Source organism: Cebus imitator, unplaced genomic scaffold (genome assembly GCF_001604975.1).
Source record: "Cebus imitator isolate Cc_AM_T3 unplaced genomic scaffold, Cebus_imitator-1.0 Scaffold44, whole genome shotgun sequence".
Taxonomy (NCBI): domain Eukaryota; kingdom Metazoa; phylum Chordata; class Mammalia; order Primates; family Cebidae; genus Cebus; species Cebus imitator.
In genome coordinates this window covers 5,687,140-5,707,625 of record NW_016107359.1, presented here as the reverse complement: position 1 = coordinate 5,707,625, position 20,486 = coordinate 5,687,140, and the positions used below count along the sequence as shown (strand labels likewise).

Below are 20,486 nucleotides of genomic sequence, written 5' to 3'. Positions count from 1 at the left end.
AACGAAAATGGTCTAAATTAAATAAAAGGAAAAGAGAGCCAAGCACAGTGGCACACGCCTGTAATCCCAGATACTTGGGAGGCTGAAGCAAGAGGATCACTTGAGCCCAGAGTTCAAATGCAGCCTGGGCAACAAAGTGAGATCTCACCACTGAAAAAAAGAAAAAACTAATGTGCAAAAATGGTACAGCCACTTTGGAAACAGCTTGGCATTTCCTGAGAACATTAAACAGAATTACTGTATGATCCAGCAATTCCTGTACTAGGTATATACCCACAAGAAATCAAAACATATGTTCACACAAACAACTGAACATAAATGTTCACAGTAGCATTATGAATAACAGCCAAAAAGTAGAGACAGCCCGAATGTCCACCAACAAATGAGTAGATAAATAAAATACGGTATATATCCACAGTAGAATATTATTTGGCCATAAAAAGGAATGAAGTACTGATGCATGCCACAACATGGACAGATCTTGAAAAACTTATGCTAAGAAACAAAAAACCGTATGTTTTATGATCATCCCATTCATATGAAATATCTGAAATCAGCAACTCCATGGAGACAGGAAGTATCTTAGCAGTTGCCTGAGCCTCGGGGTGGGAAAGAATTGACTGCTGATAGGTACAGGGTTTGTTTGGGAATGAGGAAAATGTTCTAACATTAGATTGCAGTGGTGGTTTCACAACTTTGTAAAAAGACTAAAAATTGCCGAGTATGGTGGCTCACGCTGTAATCCCAGCACTTTGGGAGGCTAAGGCAGGTGAATCACCTAAGGTCAAGAGTTCAAGACCAGTCTGGCCAACATGGTGAAACCCCATCTCTGCTAACAATACAAAATAATTAGCTGGGTGTGGTGGCACATGCCTGTACTCCCAGCTACTTGGGAAGCTGAGGAAGGAGAATTGTTTGAACCTGGGAGGCGGAGGTTGAGGTGAGCTGAGATCACACCATTGCACTCCAGCCTGGGCAGCAAGAGTGAAACTCCGTCTTAAAAAAAAAAAAAAAAACAGACTAAAAATCCTGAATTATACACTTTAAATGGGTCAGCTACATGGTATATGAATTATATCTCAATAAAGTTGTTAAAATATGTAACTATGAATAATTTAATTTTGAAATTGAAGTCTCCTGATGATACAGTAATCCAAATTAATTAATTTTGTACTGTGAAAGACAAAATAAAATAGGTACTATAGAATATAGGCATCTACACCAGAGCTAACTCCGTAGGTTCAAATGACCTGGTACTTATTAAATGAGTCATCTTGAGCAAGTTACTTAACCTCATCTGTAAAACAGGGACTGCTGCTCATTTGTACATTTGTATAATTGGGATAATATCTACCTCAGAAGTATTTTGTGATAATTAAATATGTTAATACATGTGAAACACTTAAAATGGTGCCTGGAACATAGTATGTGTTCAACAAATATTAGGTATTATTATTATCTTAAATATACAAAAGATGTTCTCATTTGGATTACAACACAATAAACAAGCTGCTCACTAATTTTTAAGAGATTTGGAAGTGTTCTACATTTTCTTCCCACTCCATAGTTCCAATATTGTTGGATACTATGAATTTGGCTATTAAGTGATGCCAACAATATTTAATGAAAAAAAGATACAGTAGTATAGTCAAGAGGAAGCTGCAAGAAACATCATCATTATAAAGGCCAATTTCTCAACATAAAAACAAAATATTTTTCAAAGTAAGAACATTTAAGAACAGAATCAATAACTTCAGCCCATTCACATTTTACTCTATTCACATCTTAAATGATATACATGTGATTTTGTTAGAAACTTACTAAAAAGTTCGTAGGCGGGGAGACTGTAATCCGGTAGTGGAAAAGCCGCCCAGCATTGTTGGTCATAGGACGACAGGGCTTGATGGCCTGAGGGGAAAACACAAAAATCAGTTTACAAGTAAAGCAACAGAGTATTTTTACTTAAAAATATATTGCGTTTCCTAGATTCACATCTAACAAAAGAGGTTTTACGTCTGTTCCTTCACCAGCTGGTAGGAAAGAACAGTATGGTTTGCCAGACCTAGACCAATAAAAAAGGGCCGGCCAGTCTCCATCTCTCAGTCACTTCCCCAGGTGCTGGTGAAGCAGGGAGGTCCAATAAGGTCATAAATGTCTGTGGGTTTACGGGCCTTCAAAATACCGTGCACTTGGTAAATGGGCAATTATCATCCATGAGGGTGCCAGGGGGACACCCACTGGACCGCTAGCACACACAGGGTGCCTGTCATTGATGAAGCCCTGCTGTTATTCCATCTGGATCGGTGGGTGAGCAAGCCATGCCAGTTGTAAGGAGGGTTTGGAGGAACTCATGGGCCCACTTGGGAGTCCCCTTTACTGCAGCTGCCAGGAGAAGTAGCTCTGCCCTTATTGCAGACAGCTGGACTGGGTCTCGTCCTGTGGGTGATGAGTCAGGGGAGGCCAAGGAGAGCGATGCAAGGTGTCAGACCCCTGGTTACAAGGTGCCAAGCAGTGGCTAGAAGAGGTATGAGCTGCAGCTGGGAACACTTGGTTGGGTAGTTGTGTCTTGGCATTTTCCAGGATGGGAAGGGCCCATACAGCTTGATTAACTTCAGGGCCAGGAGAGCTGGTTTGATCTCTGATGGGGCTCCCCTTAAAAACAACTGCAAAGTAAGGCCAGGCACAGTGGCTCAGGCCTGTAATAGCACTTTGGGAGACCAAGGTATGAGGATCGCTTAAGACCAGCAGTTCAAGACCAGCCTGGGTAACGCGGCAAACCCTGTCTTTACAAAAATTAGCCGGGTGTGTTGGTGCATGCCTGTGGTCCCAGCTACTCGGGAGGCTGAGGCGGGAGATCACCTGAGCCCAGGAGGTGGAAGTTGCAGTGAGTCAAGATTGCGTGACTGCACTCTCCAGCCTGGGTGACAGAGAGAGACCTTGTCTCAAATAAATAAATAAATAAATAAATGTTGGCTTCAAGGTGGCCTATACAGGGCTCTCCCAACAGCACCCGGGTCCCATGGAGGTGGCGGCTGCATGAACTCATTGGAACATGCTTAAATGTTCCTTCCTGAACTTTATACCAGCCACTTTCAGCCCTTGATGGGGAGGTTCATGCTGAGGTATGCTATTCTCCAAGCCATGAACAGCCACTGCAGCAGAGGACAGGGACAGCTTATGGCTGCCTGCTCCATGCCCACAGCCCCATCAACTTGTGCTTCCTGGATAACCTTGACTAGGTGTTGAAGTCATGAAAGATCTTACCATCTTTGGGGATAGCTACAACTGTTATGTTTTTCAGCCTGTGTGTTACAGACCACTTCCTATGGGATACACACAGCACAGCCAGTGGCAACTTTCTCACTGAGTCCCTCCATCAGGTCTTCGAGGAGGTTATGAATTTCTGTCCTTGACAAAGGGGCACCTCTTTGCAGACTTCCACAGTGTCTGAGGCATGCCTCCTCATCTGAGCAGCTTGTGGAGGTGGCAGCCACTGTCCTAACCACGATCCAGGTGGTGACTGGTCACACCTGCAGTGCAACCAATGATAACCCGACACACTCAGGATCATCATTCCACAGCTTGAAGGCCAGGACAAGTGATGTGACTCTGAGCTGTGCCCATGTGACTGGGGGATGCGGCACCCAGCAGGCACTGGAGGGTGGAGCACATCCCTGAAGAAGCTGTGCTGTCCCATCAGAGGGAGTGATATGCCCTTCAGTGATTGTACAGACTTGTAGGGACCATCTTCTAATTCCCCCACTGGTAGACAACAACAGAGAGGCTTTCTGCAGATAAACCTGACCTAAGACCTCCTGGCCTATGGTGTCACAATGCCAGGATCCTTCAGGCCAAGGTGTTCTTCTGGCAGAGCAAGGGCTGGAGACATGCCAGCTAGCAATTAGCTCTTGAAGCCAAGGGCATCTCCAGCATCCAGACTGTTCTCCTCCACTTGGAAGACTGTCCCCCCACCTTACTAGGGGTCAGGAGGGATCTTTAGAATAATTTTGGCAGGTTTTGCTGGTGACAGTTTCCATAACAGAGACACAAAATGCACATAGAAGGTAGCAATTGGCCAGAAAGCAGACTAAAAACCACCAGACCCACTGTAGAGCAGTCCACAGGGCTCACTAGATAGCTGGATCAGAGCTAGCTCCCACTCACTGTCTCATGATTCTCTCATAGAAATGAGTGCCATTACTCACCTGCTTATGCAAATCCCACCACCATCCCCAAAGGTCGTGTTGGTGGGTGGGGTGTTTCAAGTGTACCTAATTACCAGCTCTTCCAGGAGGGGCTTCTCCCTTTCCATCTGATTCTCCTCAAAGATAAGTCTTAGTCACCAAGTGATGCTCAAGCAGTTTATTCTGCTTATTCTCTTAAAAGACGGATAGCAGGTGCAGGCCAGATATAGCCAGGGAGTCAAATGACCACGTCACCAGGAGTCTCCAACCAGAGACCGTTCTCAAGTTTGGAAGATCTTTTTCCTTTGCTTATACCTATATTCAGTCCAGGTCAGTTACCAGGTGTCTCTTTTCTAAAAGAAGTTTAAAGTATTCTTGCAAGGGAAAACTTTGTTTTAAGGCTTATGAAAGCTGCATCTGTGCCTAGATGGCCTTGTCTCCTGGAAATCTCCAGGCTAGGCTGTAGCCTGCTGACACAGGCTGACTCGGACGACAATGCTGACACAGAGTATCGGCCCTGTGAGACATGTGAATGAACATCATGGCTACACTTAATCTTATAGCCACAATACGTTATACTCCAGAGGGGGTTCAGACCACAAGATTTAAGGGCCTTTCTAGATCTAAAATCCTATAACCATCTTCCTTTTACTTGTAAAATAACACAATAACTGACCTTTCATTATATTTATGAATAAACTGAAAAAAAAAGTGGAGAAATTAATCTGAGAACTGAAAGCAGTCGGTTTTAATAGGAAATTTTTAAAACCGGAAAGAATAAATACGCTGAGTAAAAATCGAAGAGGTCAGAAATGAAGAAAGAATTAGAGGTGGTGGAACAGAATATGCTGGATCTTAAGGTGGAAAAAGGTAAACAAAGCCAGCAAAAGAAGTGTGCTGTGATGGCATCAGTATTGACGGCATCAGCTGTGACGGCACCATTGGGTATGCCTGTGACAGACATGGGGATGTGCCGCCCAGACCCACGTTCACGGAAGGACTTGCTGACTGGCTGTGGAGGGCACAGATGGCAGGGAGCTTCCAGCTGTCAGCCCCTTCAGGATCTCTCTCCACTGCAGAGCTCCCTCCCTTGACGTCAGGTACGGCCCACCCCACATCAGGTACCGAGCAAGGCAGAGGTAAAAAGGCCCAGCCATTTCAGCCCAACTCAAATGGGCAATATTTATTCCACAGATCACCCCCAGGCTGACTGCAGCTTTGGTGGGCCTCACTCACAGCTCAGCCAATCCCTCTGTCCAATCCTGCTTCCACCCTCTTCCTTTCACAGGTGTTGATTCCTAATACAGATCATGTACCCCAAACTCCATCTTCACATCTGCTGCTAGAGAACCCAAGATGCGGCTGGTACTAGGAGTGACCCAAGATGCGGCTGGTACTAGGAGTGACCCAAGAAAACAAGAAATAAGATGGTGTTTCGGAACTCAATCCCCTCCCAACGAGCAATGAAGACCCCATCACTTGTGGTAAGTGGAACACAGACAGATCCTGGCACCAGATGGCAGGGCAAACAAACTTGAAAGATGGTGAATTAGAAGCTGTACCATTGGAAGCAGACCAAACACCCAAGTGTTTAAGACTGTGGAGAGAATAGTAGCCATAAGAACAATGGCTATGATCCTTCAGGGGTGGATGGCTATTGCTAAGCACCAGTGATGCTCTACCATAATATCTGAACTGTAGCCGGGGGTGGGGCTGGCTAAGTCTCAGACTGCTTCTTCCCCACTCCCAGTTTCTGATTCAGTGGCTGGGGTGGGCTGAGAGTCTGCCTTTCTAACAAGTTCCCAGGTGAAGCTGATATGAGTCTCAGTTGGGAGCCTTCACTTAGAGAACCACTGCTCTATAGAAGTCTAACAGCAGAGGAGGAGAAAAGACAATTGGAAGCCAGATGTGAAAGCCAGAAGACACTCTCACTACCTCCAGTAAAAGGTCAAAGCCAGGCGGGACCAAGCCTAGGGCTTGCCTGTGAGAGTGGCCAAGCTTCAAAGACAATTAGCCACGGCCAGGACCCAGAAAACCTGAAATGGGGACATCTAGGTTTTGACTCCCCAGATTCCTCTAAATCATCTGACTGCAGAGATGGCACATCCCTCCCAATTAAGAGCGACCACTCACTTGTGCCAAAAGATGATGGAAGAACCTGCAAGGCAACACTATGCCCCTGCACACACCCCTCAGCCAGTCCCCCCACCCCAGCCAATGCCTATAATTACTGTCATTTGAGGGCGTAACCCAACTGGAGAGGTGCTGGAAGGAAAGAGATGATATCTCAAAAGAATTTCAAGAACTAACCAACAGCCAGAGAAGTCTGCAGAGGACCCAATGATGAGAGCGCTTGATCAACAGGGCCAGAAAACAAAATTGTTTAGGGAAGAGTATATTGACTTGGGAGCACTCAGGATACAACACCACCAAGGTACGTTGAGAACTCTCTGCTAGCATGGCTTCTAAGAGCATGAAGAAGCAACGGCCCACACTCAGCAAAGCTGAAATACCGGAACTGCCATGGTAGACAGTGGAGGAGGGAATTCAAGGACTAAAGGAAGTTAGAATGGATACATTATCTATGGCTGGAAAATACGCCAAATAATTATGCTGCATGGGAAGCCCCAGGGGACACACCAAAAGGAATGCACAGGTGACATGGGCAGAAACATCATGAGGAAGATCAGTGCTGGCCTCCTCTGCAGGCCAGGACTGACCACAGAAGTGGTCAGAGAGCAGAGCTTGCCAGCAGTAATACGGATGACAGAATCCTGAAACAAGAGATGCCAGGTGATAAGGCTAAGTGCTGGAAGCCAGGCCAAAGTGGCAGCCAAGGGGGTCTGACTCACAAAGAGTCATGGAAACAGTTAACAGAACATGGTGTCCTTGGGTACAAAGTAAGTGGGCAACCAATGAGAGTACTACTCAGTTTGTACAAATGTAAGAAACCAAGAATAGATAACCAAGAGACTGAAAACAGGTCATGCCAAGAGTCACACTATCTCTTGCCCCCAGTTCCAGACCTGATCAAGTTTTTTGGACTAAAATCCACTGACTGAAGAGGTGGCCAAATCCCAGGAGGAAGGATCCTGTAACAAAATAACAAGCAAAAATGGTCTTGACAACCCTGTCATTCCCCAAAGGGGCTTATGGCCATTTACCTGGGGAATGGTACAATGGGAGAAGAGGAATTCCAGACAGTTCAAGCCACGTTAGATGCAGTATCTGAATAATCATTGACACTTGGAGACTGGATACAACACTGTGGTGGCCCAGTTACAGTAGAGAATATGAGGCCAAGGTAATAAATGGATTTTTGTCAAGGTGTGACTTACAGTGGATCTATGAAATCACAGATCTACCCAGTGGTCACCCTGTTCCTCGAATGTACCACTAGAACTGACATTCTTGGCAGACCCAATGTGCCACTCCACACTGGGTCCTTGACATGTGGAGTAAAAGCTATCTAAGGGGAAAGTCAAGCAGAAACTGAAATTATCACCACCCCACTAACCCAGGCGCCAAAACCAACACTGCCCTGGGGAGATGGTGGAGATGAGTACCACCCTTAAGGATCTCAAGGATAAAGGGGATATGGCACCACTCCTATCTCCGATTGATTCACCTGTCTGGCCCCTGAAGATCCTGCAGGATGACTGTAGGCTAACACAAACTCAACCAAGCAGGAGCTCTGACTGTACCTGCCAGGCCAGGTGTTGTAGTTTAGCTGGAGCATATAAAGTATGTGGCAACTGATTTGGTGAATGGGTTATTTTCTATCCCAATCAGAAATGAGGATCAGAATGGTTCACAGACATTTACAGTTTTGCTCCAGGGCTGTGTTAATACTCCCACCCACTCATAATATTAAAGAGCTCCCGACTGTCCAGGCATGCTGCGGAAGCTCACACAACTCCATTACACCTCCGACATTATGTTGATAAAGCTAAGGACCTCGGTAAAATGCATGTACCGCAGGAGATGTGAGATAAACTCTACAAAGATTCAGGGGCCTGCTGCAGCCACACAATTTTAGGAGTCCAGTGGTCTAGAGAATGCCAAGACATCCCCTCCCAAGTAAAAGACAATTATTGTATCTTCCACCTCCTGCAATGAAGAAAGCACAACATCTGGTGGGTCTTTTCAAGTTCAGGAGGCAAGAGAATGCACATCTAGAAACACTGCATCGACCCACTTACAGTGGCGCAAACAGCACAAACAGCTGCCTGCACAGAGGACAGCCCACGTGAGAAAGGGCCTCAGCTGTTCCAGGCTAGAGTACAAGCAGCCCTGCTGCTGGGGCTATATGTTTCGGCAGATCCTACAGTGTTGGTGGGAAAAGAGGCCAAAAGGGATCTGTGTCTGGCCACATGGAGAGAATCACAATGCTGGTCCCTGACATTCTGCCATCTGTAGTGAGGAATTATGTGCCTTTGAAAAAATACTCCAGATATGCAACTGGGCCCTGAGAGGTCCATAAGGCCTGGCCAAGAGATACCAGATACACATGAGGCCAGAACCACCTATCATAGGTTAAATTCTGTCAGTCCCACCAGGCAATACAGCATCAGCAACAATCCATCATAAGGCAGAGGTGGTACTCCCAGAGTCAAGCACACCCAGGAGCCAAAGGCACAAACAAGCTGCCTGGGCAGGTGGCCCGGACCCCCATAGCTCCACCACTGTTGCACCAGCTCCGCTCCCTTAGCTAATGACTAAGGATGTATGGATGAAAGCAGAGGAAAAAGCCCAAGCTTGGCTTACGAACGGGTCAGGTGGCAAGCACGGGTGAGCTGAAAATAGCACTACGGCCTCACTCTGGGCTGGCTCTGAAAGACAGCGATGTGGGAAAATCTCTCCCAATTGGCGGAGTTTCAGGCAGTGTACCTGGTCATCACTTTGCAGGGAAAGAGATGTGGCCTGAAGTTAGAATACAGATAGACTCATGGGCAGAAGCAAGTGGCCATGCCAGCTGATCAGGGGCCTAGAAGAAAACAGCTTGGGAGATCAGGGATGAGAAGGTCTTGAGTGGAGACCTGCAGGTGGACAAACAGGAGGGAACATGATGAGCTCTATCTCACACATGGAGGTCCGTCAGACAGCAGCCACCATGGAAGAGGTACCAAGGTACCAAGCAGACAAAATGACTGGGGCAGGTGGTGCCAGCCAGCTTCCGTCCTCAGCCATCTGAGTGACAGGAGGGGCACATGAATGAAGTAGCCACAGTAGCAGAGATGAAGGCTTCACAGGAGATCAACAGCATGGACCCCACTTATCAAGGCTAAGCTAACCTCTACTGCCAAATGTCCAACTAGCCAGATACAATGACCCATGCTGAGCCCCCAAAATGTGACCATTCCTCCAGGAGACCAAACTGTCACCTGCCTCTCCTGCCTACAGGTCCTGAGCTGACACCACTGCCCATCCAGTCTCCCTTCAAGGAAAGGCCTGCTGCCCAGATGTGCGTTATGTAGTCAGCACACAGCCTGTAGCTGTTGGCTCCTTCAGGGTCAGCCTCAGCTGCAGAGCCCTCTGTCCCAAGGTCGTGCCCCTCCTGGGGCGCCCTGCTCTGGGGACTGAGGGAGAGGTGGGTATGACAGCCATCCCAGCACAACACACAAAAATTCTGACAAGCCAGGCCTGACCAGGCCCACATCACAGGTGAATAGTTCCCACCTCTGCTCTTTTCTTGTCACAGATGTTGATCCCTCATCAACATCTCAGAGCTCCCAACCTGAAGCACATGGACAAATGCTCACAAGACGCCACCTTGTCCCACAATTCCTTGCTGCGCTTGCCAACTTTCAAAGACGAATAAGCAGAAGTGATGCAAGTATTTCAAACTGTCAGGCACCATCTCATAGTCTTTATTTCCATTATTGTTGAGGCCTCAAAGAAGTTTTAAATTAAGGTTCTACATATACTATGTTTAAATATAATACACTGAATTAGAAAGTGAGAAGCCTGGGATTAATTAAAATAGTTTATACAAATAAAAGATAATGCGAAAAAATGAGGGACAATAATTGAAAGGGATAGTTATAGATGACTCTACAGTGTGAAAGCGTTCTACCTATTCAGTTAAACTTATTTAGAGGGTCCCTGACAAACCAAGGGCAGAGACACAGGTAAAATAGTCAATGTATATTCAGTCTGGTGGAAAGAACAGATTAACAGAGAAGACACACACCTCAGAGCACTTCAGTAAGAGTGTTTCTCCAAGGTAATTCATAGCCACTTAGGATGAAACAAAACTGTAATAGGTACAGTTGAAGAATACTTAAAATGGTAAACACATATGAAATACACTGTGCTCCCTGGGTGCAGTGGCTCACACCTGTAATCCCAGGACTTTGGGAGGCCAAGGCGGGCGGATCGCCTGAGGTCGGGAGTTCGAGATCAGCCTGACCAACATGGAGAAACCCGTCTCTACCAAAATACAAAATTAGCTGGGCGTGGTGGTGCATGCCTGTAATCCCAGCTACTCAGGACACTGAGGCAGGAGAATCATCTGAACCCAGAAGACGGAGGTTGCAGTGAGCTGAAATAGTGCCATTGCATTCCAGCCTGGGCAACAAGAGTGAAACTCCAAACCCCCCACCAAAAAAAAAAAAAAAAAGAAATACACCATGCCTAATTTAAATAATAAAACTTGTAAAACTTTTTTTAAAGTTTCCTTGAGAACACTCCCACTCCACCCCCAAAAACCCAAGTGCTTTCCTCAGCAATTATCAGTAACACAGACTATTAGGGAATATGAAGAGAATTTTGATGGTATTATTTCATTTATGAGGGAAAGAACAGTGACAACATCTGCCTACTTCTGGCTTCTCGGCATTTACAAACATAATAACCCAAACCAGTTACCTCTTCTCCAGGATAAATGCTGTGCCTAATTCCTGTGCGTCTCGCCTTGGCGCTGCATTTGCAGAGTGGTCCATCATTCATCTGTCAGAAACACAATGTAATTCGTTTTTATTGGAGGGAAAAATCTACACCATGCACGATGATGCCTCCGAAAATGTGTGGGTTTTAATGTCATGAGCAGTGAAGCCGAGAGGCTGTCACAGTTAGAAGATTAAACGGATGTTCCAAAACCAATAAAGCTGCAAACTGTCTATATTGTCTGATAAAGGGAAACCGTATGACAACACTGCATTCCCGAGTTATTTGTGCAGCCAAGCAGAAAATATCAGTGTCAGCACACTGTTTGCCCCCATCTCCTTCTACCAATTCCCAGGACGTTTTTGTTTCCCTATTCTTATCTCAAGAAAAATGACTCTTTCACAAAAGCAAATTTTATATCCTGGAGGAACACGTAGAATGTTTTGAAGGTGACCTGCGGATTAAATGTTTTGAAAAGAGAAACTGTAAGGTAGCTCACTAGCAGAGAGAAGAAAATGCTACTAAAACCAGAAACACGTCCCACACTGGTCAGGTTAGATTACATCTCTTTCCCTGAATTTGTTTCAATGCCCCAAATTCCGCCCACAAGGCTCCATAGGTGAGCAATTCTTCAAAACCTCTGGGACAGATGAGTGCTGAGCTTGCGGATGATAAAGAGCACAGGGTCCACGTGCTCAAGGAATAACTGTTCTAGACAGGAGAACGACATATATATGATACGCTTAGTAATTTACAAGGAAAAAAAAATCACTTGAAAGGAAGTAACGCCGGGGTGTCAAACAGATGGGCTGGATGAGAAAACAAGATGGCTGCTCCACAAGAGGCACTAGCACGCATGGGAAAAGGAGAGAAGGCAGGGGAAGTCCATGTCATGCTCTGGGCCACAAGATCCATCTAAATAAAACGGATCATTTATGTGAGGGAGAAAACCAAAGAAGCCGAACTAAGATCAAAATCTGAAGGGCCTCACAAGCCAGGTTCATGAGTTTCTCTGGTATAAATGGTAATACTAAATCAAAAACAAGACCAGAGCTTAAATAGAAAGAATGAAGAAGTGGAGTTCCATTTCTCTTTCTTTGTATTAATTTAAAAATACAGGCTAGTCAGAATGTGATGGCTTTTACAAGTAATGGATCACAGTCAGTTACAGGTTTCTTTGTTCCTTCCCCACTCCCACTGCTTCTTGACTTGACTAGCCTTTAAAGAAAAGAAAAAATATATATACATATACACATACACATATTTCTTTAAAGTTACTGAGATTTCTAACTCACTGTGTCCAGTTAAAATATAAAAGTCAATAAGACTTTTAGAAAAAAAGTATTAAAATAAAAAGCTATAACTTTCTTTAGCCTCTTGGGAAATCTAAAGATCCAGGTGGCACAGCAGAGGAATAATACTACTACCTAAAAGAAATATTATGTTAAGATATTACCTAAGGTAACAGCTGGCAAATAAGAGATATAACAGGATTTCATCAAAAGTTACAACGTGGCTGTGTACAGTGGCTCACATTGGAAGGCCGAGGCAGGCGGATCACCTGATGTCAAAAGTTCGAGGCCTGCCTGGCCAACCTGGCGAAACTCCATCTCTACTAAAAAATACAATAAGTAGCTGTGTATGGTGGCAGGTGCTTGTAATCCCAGCTACTCAGGAGGCTGAGGCAGGGAGAATTGCTTGAACCAGGATTGCTTGAACCAGGGATGCAGAGGTTGCAGTAAGCCAAGATCATGCCGCTGCACTCCAGCCTGGGTGACAGAGCAAAACTCCATCTCAAAAAAAAGAAAAAGTTGTACCACACTCCTAAGCCTGGATGTGGTAGTTCACACCTATAATCCTAGCACTTTGGGAGGCTGAGGCAGGCAGATCACTTGAGGTCAGGAGTTCAAGGCCAGCCTGGCCAACATGGTGAAACCTCGTCACTAATAAAAATACAAAAATAAGCCAGGCGTGGTGGTGCATGCCTATAGTCACAGCCACTGGGGAGGCTGACACAGGAGAATCAATCAACCTCCAGGAGGTGGAGGTTGCAGTGAGCTGAGATCACACCACTCCACTACAACTCCAGCCTGGGCAACAGAGCAAGACTGTCTCAAAAAAAGAAAAAAAAAAAAAGTTACTATACACTCCTAATGCTGGTCATGACTTGCTGTGATGAAAAATACAAAAAACTAACTTAGTGTTCACTAGTCTCCACGGAAGCGGACAGACATCCTACACGCTTGCCTTTACAAGGTCTGGGATCCTACATATTCAGCCCTTTACAAGGCTCAACTATACAGAGGACACAAACCCAATAACACTAAACAGCATTAGAGAGATTGTATACAAAGCACTGTTGAATTTCTGATAGAAAGAGGTATCCACGGAAATCAACGTAGAGGCTTCTTGCGAGACAGGAAAACAACAGTCAATTAAAGACTAAAGGGCCAGGCGCAGTGGCTCACACCGCTAATCCCAACACTTTGAGAGGCTGAGGCAGGAGGACTGCTTGAGCCTAGGAGTTCAAGACCAGCCTAGGCAACATAGTGAGACCTCATCTCTACACATAATTGTTTAAAAACTAGCCAGGCAGGCCAGGCACAGTGGCTGACGCCTCTAATCCCAGCACTTTGGGAGGCAGAGGCAGGCAGATCACCTGAGATCAGGAGTTAGAGACCAGCCTCACCAATATGGTGAAACCCTGTCTCTACTAAAAATACTAAGTTAGCCAGGCATGGTGGTGGGTGCCAGTAGTCCTAGCTACTTAGGAGGCTGAGGATGGAGAACTGCCTGAACCCGGGAGGCAGAGGATGAAGTGAGCCAAGGTCATGCCACTGCACTCCAAGCTGGGTAGCAGAGCAAGACTCCATCTCAAAAAAAAAAAATATATATATATATATATAAAATTAGCCAGGCATGGTGGTGCATGCCTGTAATCCCAGCTACTCAGGAAGCTAAAGCAGGAAAATCTCTTGAACCCAGGAGGTGGAGGTTGCAGTGAGCCAAGATCGCACCATTGTACTCCAGCCTGGGCAACAAGAGCAAAACTCAGTCTCAAAAAAAAGAAAGAAAGAAAGAAAGAAAAACAAACTAGCCAGGAGTAGTGGGGTTCCCCTATAGTCCTAGATACTGGGGAGGCTGAAGCAGATGAATTGCTTTGGCCCCCAGGAAGTCAAGGCTACAGTGAGCCATGACTGCACCACTGCACTCCAGCCTGGGCAACAGTGTGAGACCAGGTCTCAAAAACAAACAAACAAACAAAAAACATATATGGGGAAAGCTTCTTTAAGGAGGACGAAAATGTTGTAAAATTCAATTGTAGTGATAGTTGTGCAGCCCCATAAATATACTAAAAAACCCTGGATTATACATTTCAAGTACAATTGTATCATATGTAAATTATAACTCAACAAAGCTGTTTAAAAAGAAAACCAAGTTTTAAAATGCACTGGCAGTTTTGCAAACATTTCTGCTCAGTTCTAAGAGAGTAAAAGGAACATACAAAATACATTTCTGCCAGACATTCTATCAAAAAGAAAGATGGATAGCTGTTATCTAACAAGAACAAAAAAAAAGCATTTTAATTAATATAGAATGCTATAAATTTACTCACAAAATATACATTTTATCTTTTTATAGAGATGCTTTATTATGCTTACTAACTTTATATGCATTAAAGATACTATTTTTGTAAAGTATTATACATCTGTGTGACACAAATCTTGTATAAAAATGCTAATTTTATTATGTATTATTTCATATTAAAACTAATTTTTAAAAAAATGATTATGTCCAGCTATTACATCATTAGCTCAAACATGCTTAACAAGAAAGAGAACTTGTGACTGTTACCAACTAAAAAAAATGCAATTTTATAGGACTTATTTACTATTTTGCAGCAAGATACCTCCCAGGTGAACTACTTCTAAAAAGACCTCCCAGTTCTCTCTTCCTCATCCTACCATTTGTCTCCTTCCATCTACTGCAAGTTTAATGAGGCAAGGCCATTATCCCTCTCCCCTATAATGAAATTGACAAATATCATCAAAAATGATTCAAGGAACAGCTGCTCTGGTACTTATGCTTTGGAACTGAACCTGAAGCCGAAAAGAAATAGTTCTGAAGGACACAACCCTGAGAATAAAATTCGGTTTCAATACCAGGCAACATGCATCTTCTGAGCCTACAGCAATAACCGTTATGTCTGGGTTTAAAACCTTCACAGCAAGGGCCTAAAAACACGCACCTGGCCTGGATCGTTGTACCAAAGTTCATCATGAAGTCGGTCAGGGTGGGCCTTTTTGCGTTTGATTTCTGCAATAACGTCAAAAACTTCAGAGTCTGAGCTGCTAGAACAGGTGCTGTCCTCATCAGACTCACACTCGGATTCACTGGAACTCTCTAACAGGGGTCGGGAGAAAAACACAGAAATTGATGGAATTAACAAACTGGTTTTTTTCTTTATTTTTGAGATGGAGTTTCGCTCTGTCACCCAGGCTGGAGTGCAGTGGCGCAATTTCAGCTCACTGCAACCTCCGCCTCCCAAGTTCAAGTGATTCTCCTGCCTCAGCCTCCTGAGTAGCTGGGATTACAGGCACCCACCACCATACCCAGCTAACTTTTGTATTTTTAGGAGAGAAGGGATTTTGCCATGCTGGCTAGGTTGGTCTCAAACTCCTGACCTCAGGTGAACCGCCCGCCTCGGCCTCCCAAAGTGCTGGGATTATAAGCGTGAGCCACCACACCTGACCAACAAACTGATTTTTGTGGAGACTTCCAAATGACTTAAACCTCGAAAGGTAAGAACAGTTCTTTAATCTTCTAGAAAATACTTAAGGGCCTACTCCACACCAAATACTCTACTAAACAACACCATAAAAAAATAATACAGTCCATAATGCTAAGTCACAATCTAGTTGGGGAAGCAAAGAAAATAAAGATCTTAAGAGAGAAAAGTAAGGCTCGATGAACAATCCCAGAAAAATGAAAAACCACAGTAGTATTTACGTAGTTTAACACTTGAGCTATGTAATGATACACAAAAGGGCAGCTTCACTGGTATCCAGAAAGACTGGTGACAATTTCAAAGTATGAGCACGTAACCCAGGCACTGTGACAGGATGGGAAAAGCATGATGAGGAGGAGAGAAGAAGAAAGGAATAATCCCAGCACTTTGGGAGGCCGAGGCAGATGGATCACGAGGTCAAGAGATCGAAACCTTCCTGGCCAACATGGGGAAACCCTGTCTCTACTAAAAATACAAAAAAATTCGATGGGCATGGTAGTGCATGCTTGTAGTCCCAGCTACTCGGGAGACTGAGGTAGGGGAATCACGTTAACCCGGGAGGCAGAGGTTGCAGTGAGCCAAGATCACACCACTGCACCCCAGCCTGGTGACAGAGAGAGACATCTCAAAAAAAAAAAAAAGGAATGAAGAGGGAGCACCGCAGGCAGCATGGAGCTAAGAACACGGTGGACTAGCTAGAGCACAAGCCACACAGAAGGACACTGGGAGGTGAGGGGCTGGGAGTGCTGGGAATGCCAGGCTGAAGGCTAGGAATGCAAATCCAAAAACTACATTGTTTTCTCTCAATAACAGCAAGAGAAGATGTTAGTCCTTAAAGTAACTGAATAAAAACAAAGAGTCATGCTAACTGAAATAAGCCAGTCACGAAAAGACAAATACTACATGATTCCACATATATGAAATATCTGAAACCGTCAAATTCATAGAGAAAGAAAGTAGCATAGTAGTAGCCAAAAGAATGAGGGAATTGGGGGCTGGGAAATTATTCCTTAACAGGAACAGAATTTCAGTTTGGTTTTTTTGGTTTATTTTTTGGAGACTGAGTCTCACTCTGTCACCCAGGCTGGAGTGCAGTGGCGCAACCCTGAATGACTGCAACCTCCACCTCCTGGATTCAAGCAATTCTCCTGCCTCAGCCTCCCGAGTAGCTGGGATTACAGACGTGTACCATCATGCCCAGCTAATTTTGTATATTTAGTACAGATGGGGTTTCACCATGTTAGCCAGGCAGATCTCGAACTCCTGAGCTCCAGTGATCTGCCCGTCTTGGCCTCCCAAAGTGCTGGGATTACAGGTGTGAGCCACTGAGCCCAGAGATTCAGTTTTATAAATGGAAAATAGTTCTGGAGACTGGTTGCAAACAGTGTCATGTTTAACCCTGTGGAACTGTACGCTTAAAAATGGTTAAAATGGTAAATTTTATATTATGTGTATTTTACCACAATTTAAAAAAAAGACCTAGAAGTTAGATTAATCCTACATAGTGAGACTCCATCTCTGCAAAAAGAAAAATAATTAATTTTTAAAAATAATCCTCTAAGAGATTAATGTAGTCGTTAACATAATAAAATCCAACACGGAGTTGTATTTATGTGTACTGCATGAGAGCGATGCTATTGTCATCCCTATTTTACAAATGGGAAAGTCTCAGACAGAGATGAACCTCTGGCCCAAGGTCACATAGCAAGTAGGTGGTAGAGCAGGGATTCAAACCCAAGCCATCTGGCTCCCAACTCAGTGGCTTTGTCCAACATGGACAACTGCCTCTCAGCATATGGGATGCAATGGAGGTGGGGAGATGAGAGCCAGAGAGAGCATATAGGTAAATGCACGTTGAAGGCTGGGCGCGGTGGCTCATGCCTATAATCTCAGCACTTTGGGAGGCCAAGGCAGGTAGATCACAAGGTCAGAAGATAGAGACCATCCTGGCTAACACGGTGAAACCCTGTCTCTACTAAAAATACAAAAAAAAATTAGCCAAGCGTGGTGGCTACTTGGGAGGCTGAGGCAAGAGAACTGTTTGAACCCAGGAGGCAGAGGTTGTGGTGAGCCGAAATTGCACCACTGCACTCCAGCCTGGGCAACAGAATAAGACTCCATCTCGAAAAAAAAAAAATGCATATTGAATGTTTCGTCTGTGTATGGCGTTCCGTTAGGATACAAAGTGGTAAAAAGCAATTTCCATCCTCAAAGATCTCACCTACTTGGAACCTCAGGACATATGCATGAAAAAATAGACCACCTTAAGAAAAAGCTATGTGAACTGTCCACGTGACTAGAGAGAAACCTTCAAACAGAGTTGGACTACAGTCGCTGTCTGCCTCATCAAAGCAGGTGCACCTGGCAAAGGAGAGGGCCAAGGAAGGCCACCTGCCCTCATGGGAGGCAGGGGCACAGGCTTTGCTTTCAGAAGGATGCTGAACTATTGTCTCTTCTGACTGGACAACTCCCAGCGGGCACCCTTATCATCATGCCTTGCAAATGAGATCGCTGCTGTATTCTGCCAAATGTAACTAAGGAAATATACAAGAAGTTCTACCGCTATGTATCTTACTGACTGTAATTAAAAAACAATAAAATGAAAAAGAAGAAACCTTAGTGTGGGACTCTCAAGGGTATTTCCCCAAAATTCAGGAGTGAAGCTATAATCACAAGGGTCTCAGTCTCATTAGTGGCTCTGACTCACCTAAATCTTCATCAAGCTTCGTCTTTGGAGGTTCCCACGGAGGGCGAGCAGCTTTGGCCTTTTCTTGCCTGCTCCCCAACTCCTCCTCAAATTTGTCATATAAGTCACGAAGCCTACTTGTTCCAACTACTGTAGAATCTCCCTTTTAAAAATAAAAGATCAGTATTAGGCAATCATATCAAAGATACATAAGGTTTCACAGGCAATCAAAGCATTTATAACAGCAAGATGCTATTTTTCAACCCTCAATTTAACAAACATTTAAAAATAAAACGCTCAACTACTGGCAGTCATACTCCGAATCAAACATACACTGAGAGTGGACACAGTCCTCAGGTAAAAGTGCCTTGCCAACATTCAAGAACATTAGAACAGGCCGGGCATGGTGGCTCACGCCTGTAATCCTAGCACACTTTGGGAGGCCGAGGCAGGAGGATTGCTTCAGGCCAGGAGTTCAAGATCAGCCTGGGCAACATAGAAAGACCCTACCTCAAATTGTAGGCCAGCGAAGATGCTGCTGGAGTTGTCTGAGGAGCATAAGGAGCACCTGGCCTTCCTGCCTCAAGTGGACAGCGCGGTGGTCGCCGAGTTTGGGAGGATTGCTGTGGAATTCCTGAGGCGCGGCGCAAACCCAAAAATCTACGAAGGCGCCGCCAGAAAACTCAATGTGAGTAGTGACACTGTCCAGCATGGTGTGGAAGGATTAACGTATCTCCTCACTGAGAGCTCAAAGCTCATGCTTGCAAGTAGAAGTCTCAGGCAACAGATTAAACCAGCAGTGACTATAAAGCTACACCTTAATCAAAATGGAGATCACAACACCAAAGTTCTACAAACAGACCCAGCCACTCTGCTCCATTTGGTTCAACAACTGGAACAAGCATTGGAAGGGGTGAAGACAAATCGCTGTAGGAGAGTTGTTCGCAACATCAAGTAGTGCCAGTTTTAAGGCCCAAGTGGTTGCTGCCAACATGGGCAAATTCATGAAACCTGGGAAGGTGGTGCTTGTCCTGGCTGGACGCTACTCTGGACGCAAAGCTGTCATCATGAACGTTGATGATGGCACCTCAGATCGCCCCTGTAGCCGCACTCTGGTGGCTGGAATTGACCACTAACCCTGTAAAGTGATAGCTGCCATGTGCAAGAAGAAGATCGCCAACAGGTCAAAGATCAAGTCTTTTATGAAAGTTTATAACTACAATCACCTAATGCCCACAAGGTACTCTGTGGATATCCTCTTGGACAAAACTGTCGTCAATAAGGATGTCTTCAGAGATCCTGCTCTTAAATGCAAGGCCTGACAAGAGGCCAAGGTCAAGTTTGAAGAGAGATACAAAATAGGCAAGAACAAGTGGTTCTTCCAGAAGCTGCGGTTTTAGATGCTTTGTTTTGGTCATTAAAAAATAAAAATAAAAATAAATAAATAAACAAAATTCATCTTCTCTTACAAACTTGCTCTTCTTCCAGTGTTTTTTATTTATGAAATGGTATCACCATTCACTCACTCACTCAAACCAGAGACGTATGTCACTCTTTGCTTCTCTCTGACTTCTTACCACAGCTGGTCAATTCCCAAGTTCTATCAATTCTACCTTCCTAAATATACCTTGAATTAGTTCACTTCTGTTCATTGCCCCCATGCTCATTGGTCCACTATTGTCTCTTGTAAGAGCTAGTGTATCTGCCTGCAGTTAACTGGTCTCCCTGATTTCCTCTTATCAAACCCCCCATACTCCACAGTGCATTCCCATTCCTTGCCCAGAGTCAGAATTGTCTTCCAAACAGAAATCATATTATTTGAATGCTGAAAACTCTTCAGTTGATTTACATTGCCTTTTTAATAAAATTCAAACTTCTAATATAACTTATAAAGTCTTTCATAATCTTGCTCCTGCCTTGATCTCCAATCTCCAGCCTC

At 44.6% G+C, this 20,486-nt stretch overlaps 2 protein-coding genes and 1 pseudogene across 6 annotated transcripts in view; 2 read left to right on the top strand and 1 right to left on the bottom strand.

Annotated features, from left to right (window-relative positions):
* DROSHA (drosha ribonuclease III) overlaps positions 1 to 20,486 on the bottom strand; it is a 140,076-nt gene that overhangs the window by 97,438 nt on the left and 22,152 nt on the right. For all 5 annotated transcript variants that reach the window (XM_017526833.2, XM_017526834.2, XM_017526835.2 and 2 more), the window contains 4 exons: positions 18,569 to 18,710; positions 15,322 to 15,476; positions 11,055 to 11,135; positions 1,822 to 1,908 (listed from right to left, as the gene is read on the bottom strand). In XM_017526833.2, the coding sequence (XP_017382322.1) occupies positions 1,822 to 1,908; positions 11,055 to 11,135; positions 15,322 to 15,476; positions 18,569 to 18,710 (465 nt within the window). The remainder of the gene's footprint in view (positions 1 to 1,821; positions 1,909 to 11,054; positions 11,136 to 15,321; positions 15,477 to 18,568; positions 18,711 to 20,486) is intronic.
* LOC108303069 (COMM domain-containing protein 2-like) lies at positions 19,043 to 19,978 on the top strand. Its single transcript, XM_037737877.1, has one exon. It carries the CDS (start codon positions 19,080 to 19,082, stop codon positions 19,503 to 19,505), a length of 426 nt encoding a protein of 141 aa, XP_037593805.1. The 5' UTR covers positions 19,043 to 19,079; the 3' UTR covers positions 19,506 to 19,978.
* Positions 19,513 to 20,022, top strand: LOC108303070 (annotated as a pseudogene).

Excerpts from the sequence above, each read along its gene's own strand:
- LOC108303069 (XM_037737877.1), top strand. The coding sequence starts at position 19,080 with ATGCTGCTGGAGTTGTCTGAGGAGCATAAGGAGCACCTGGCCTTCCTG.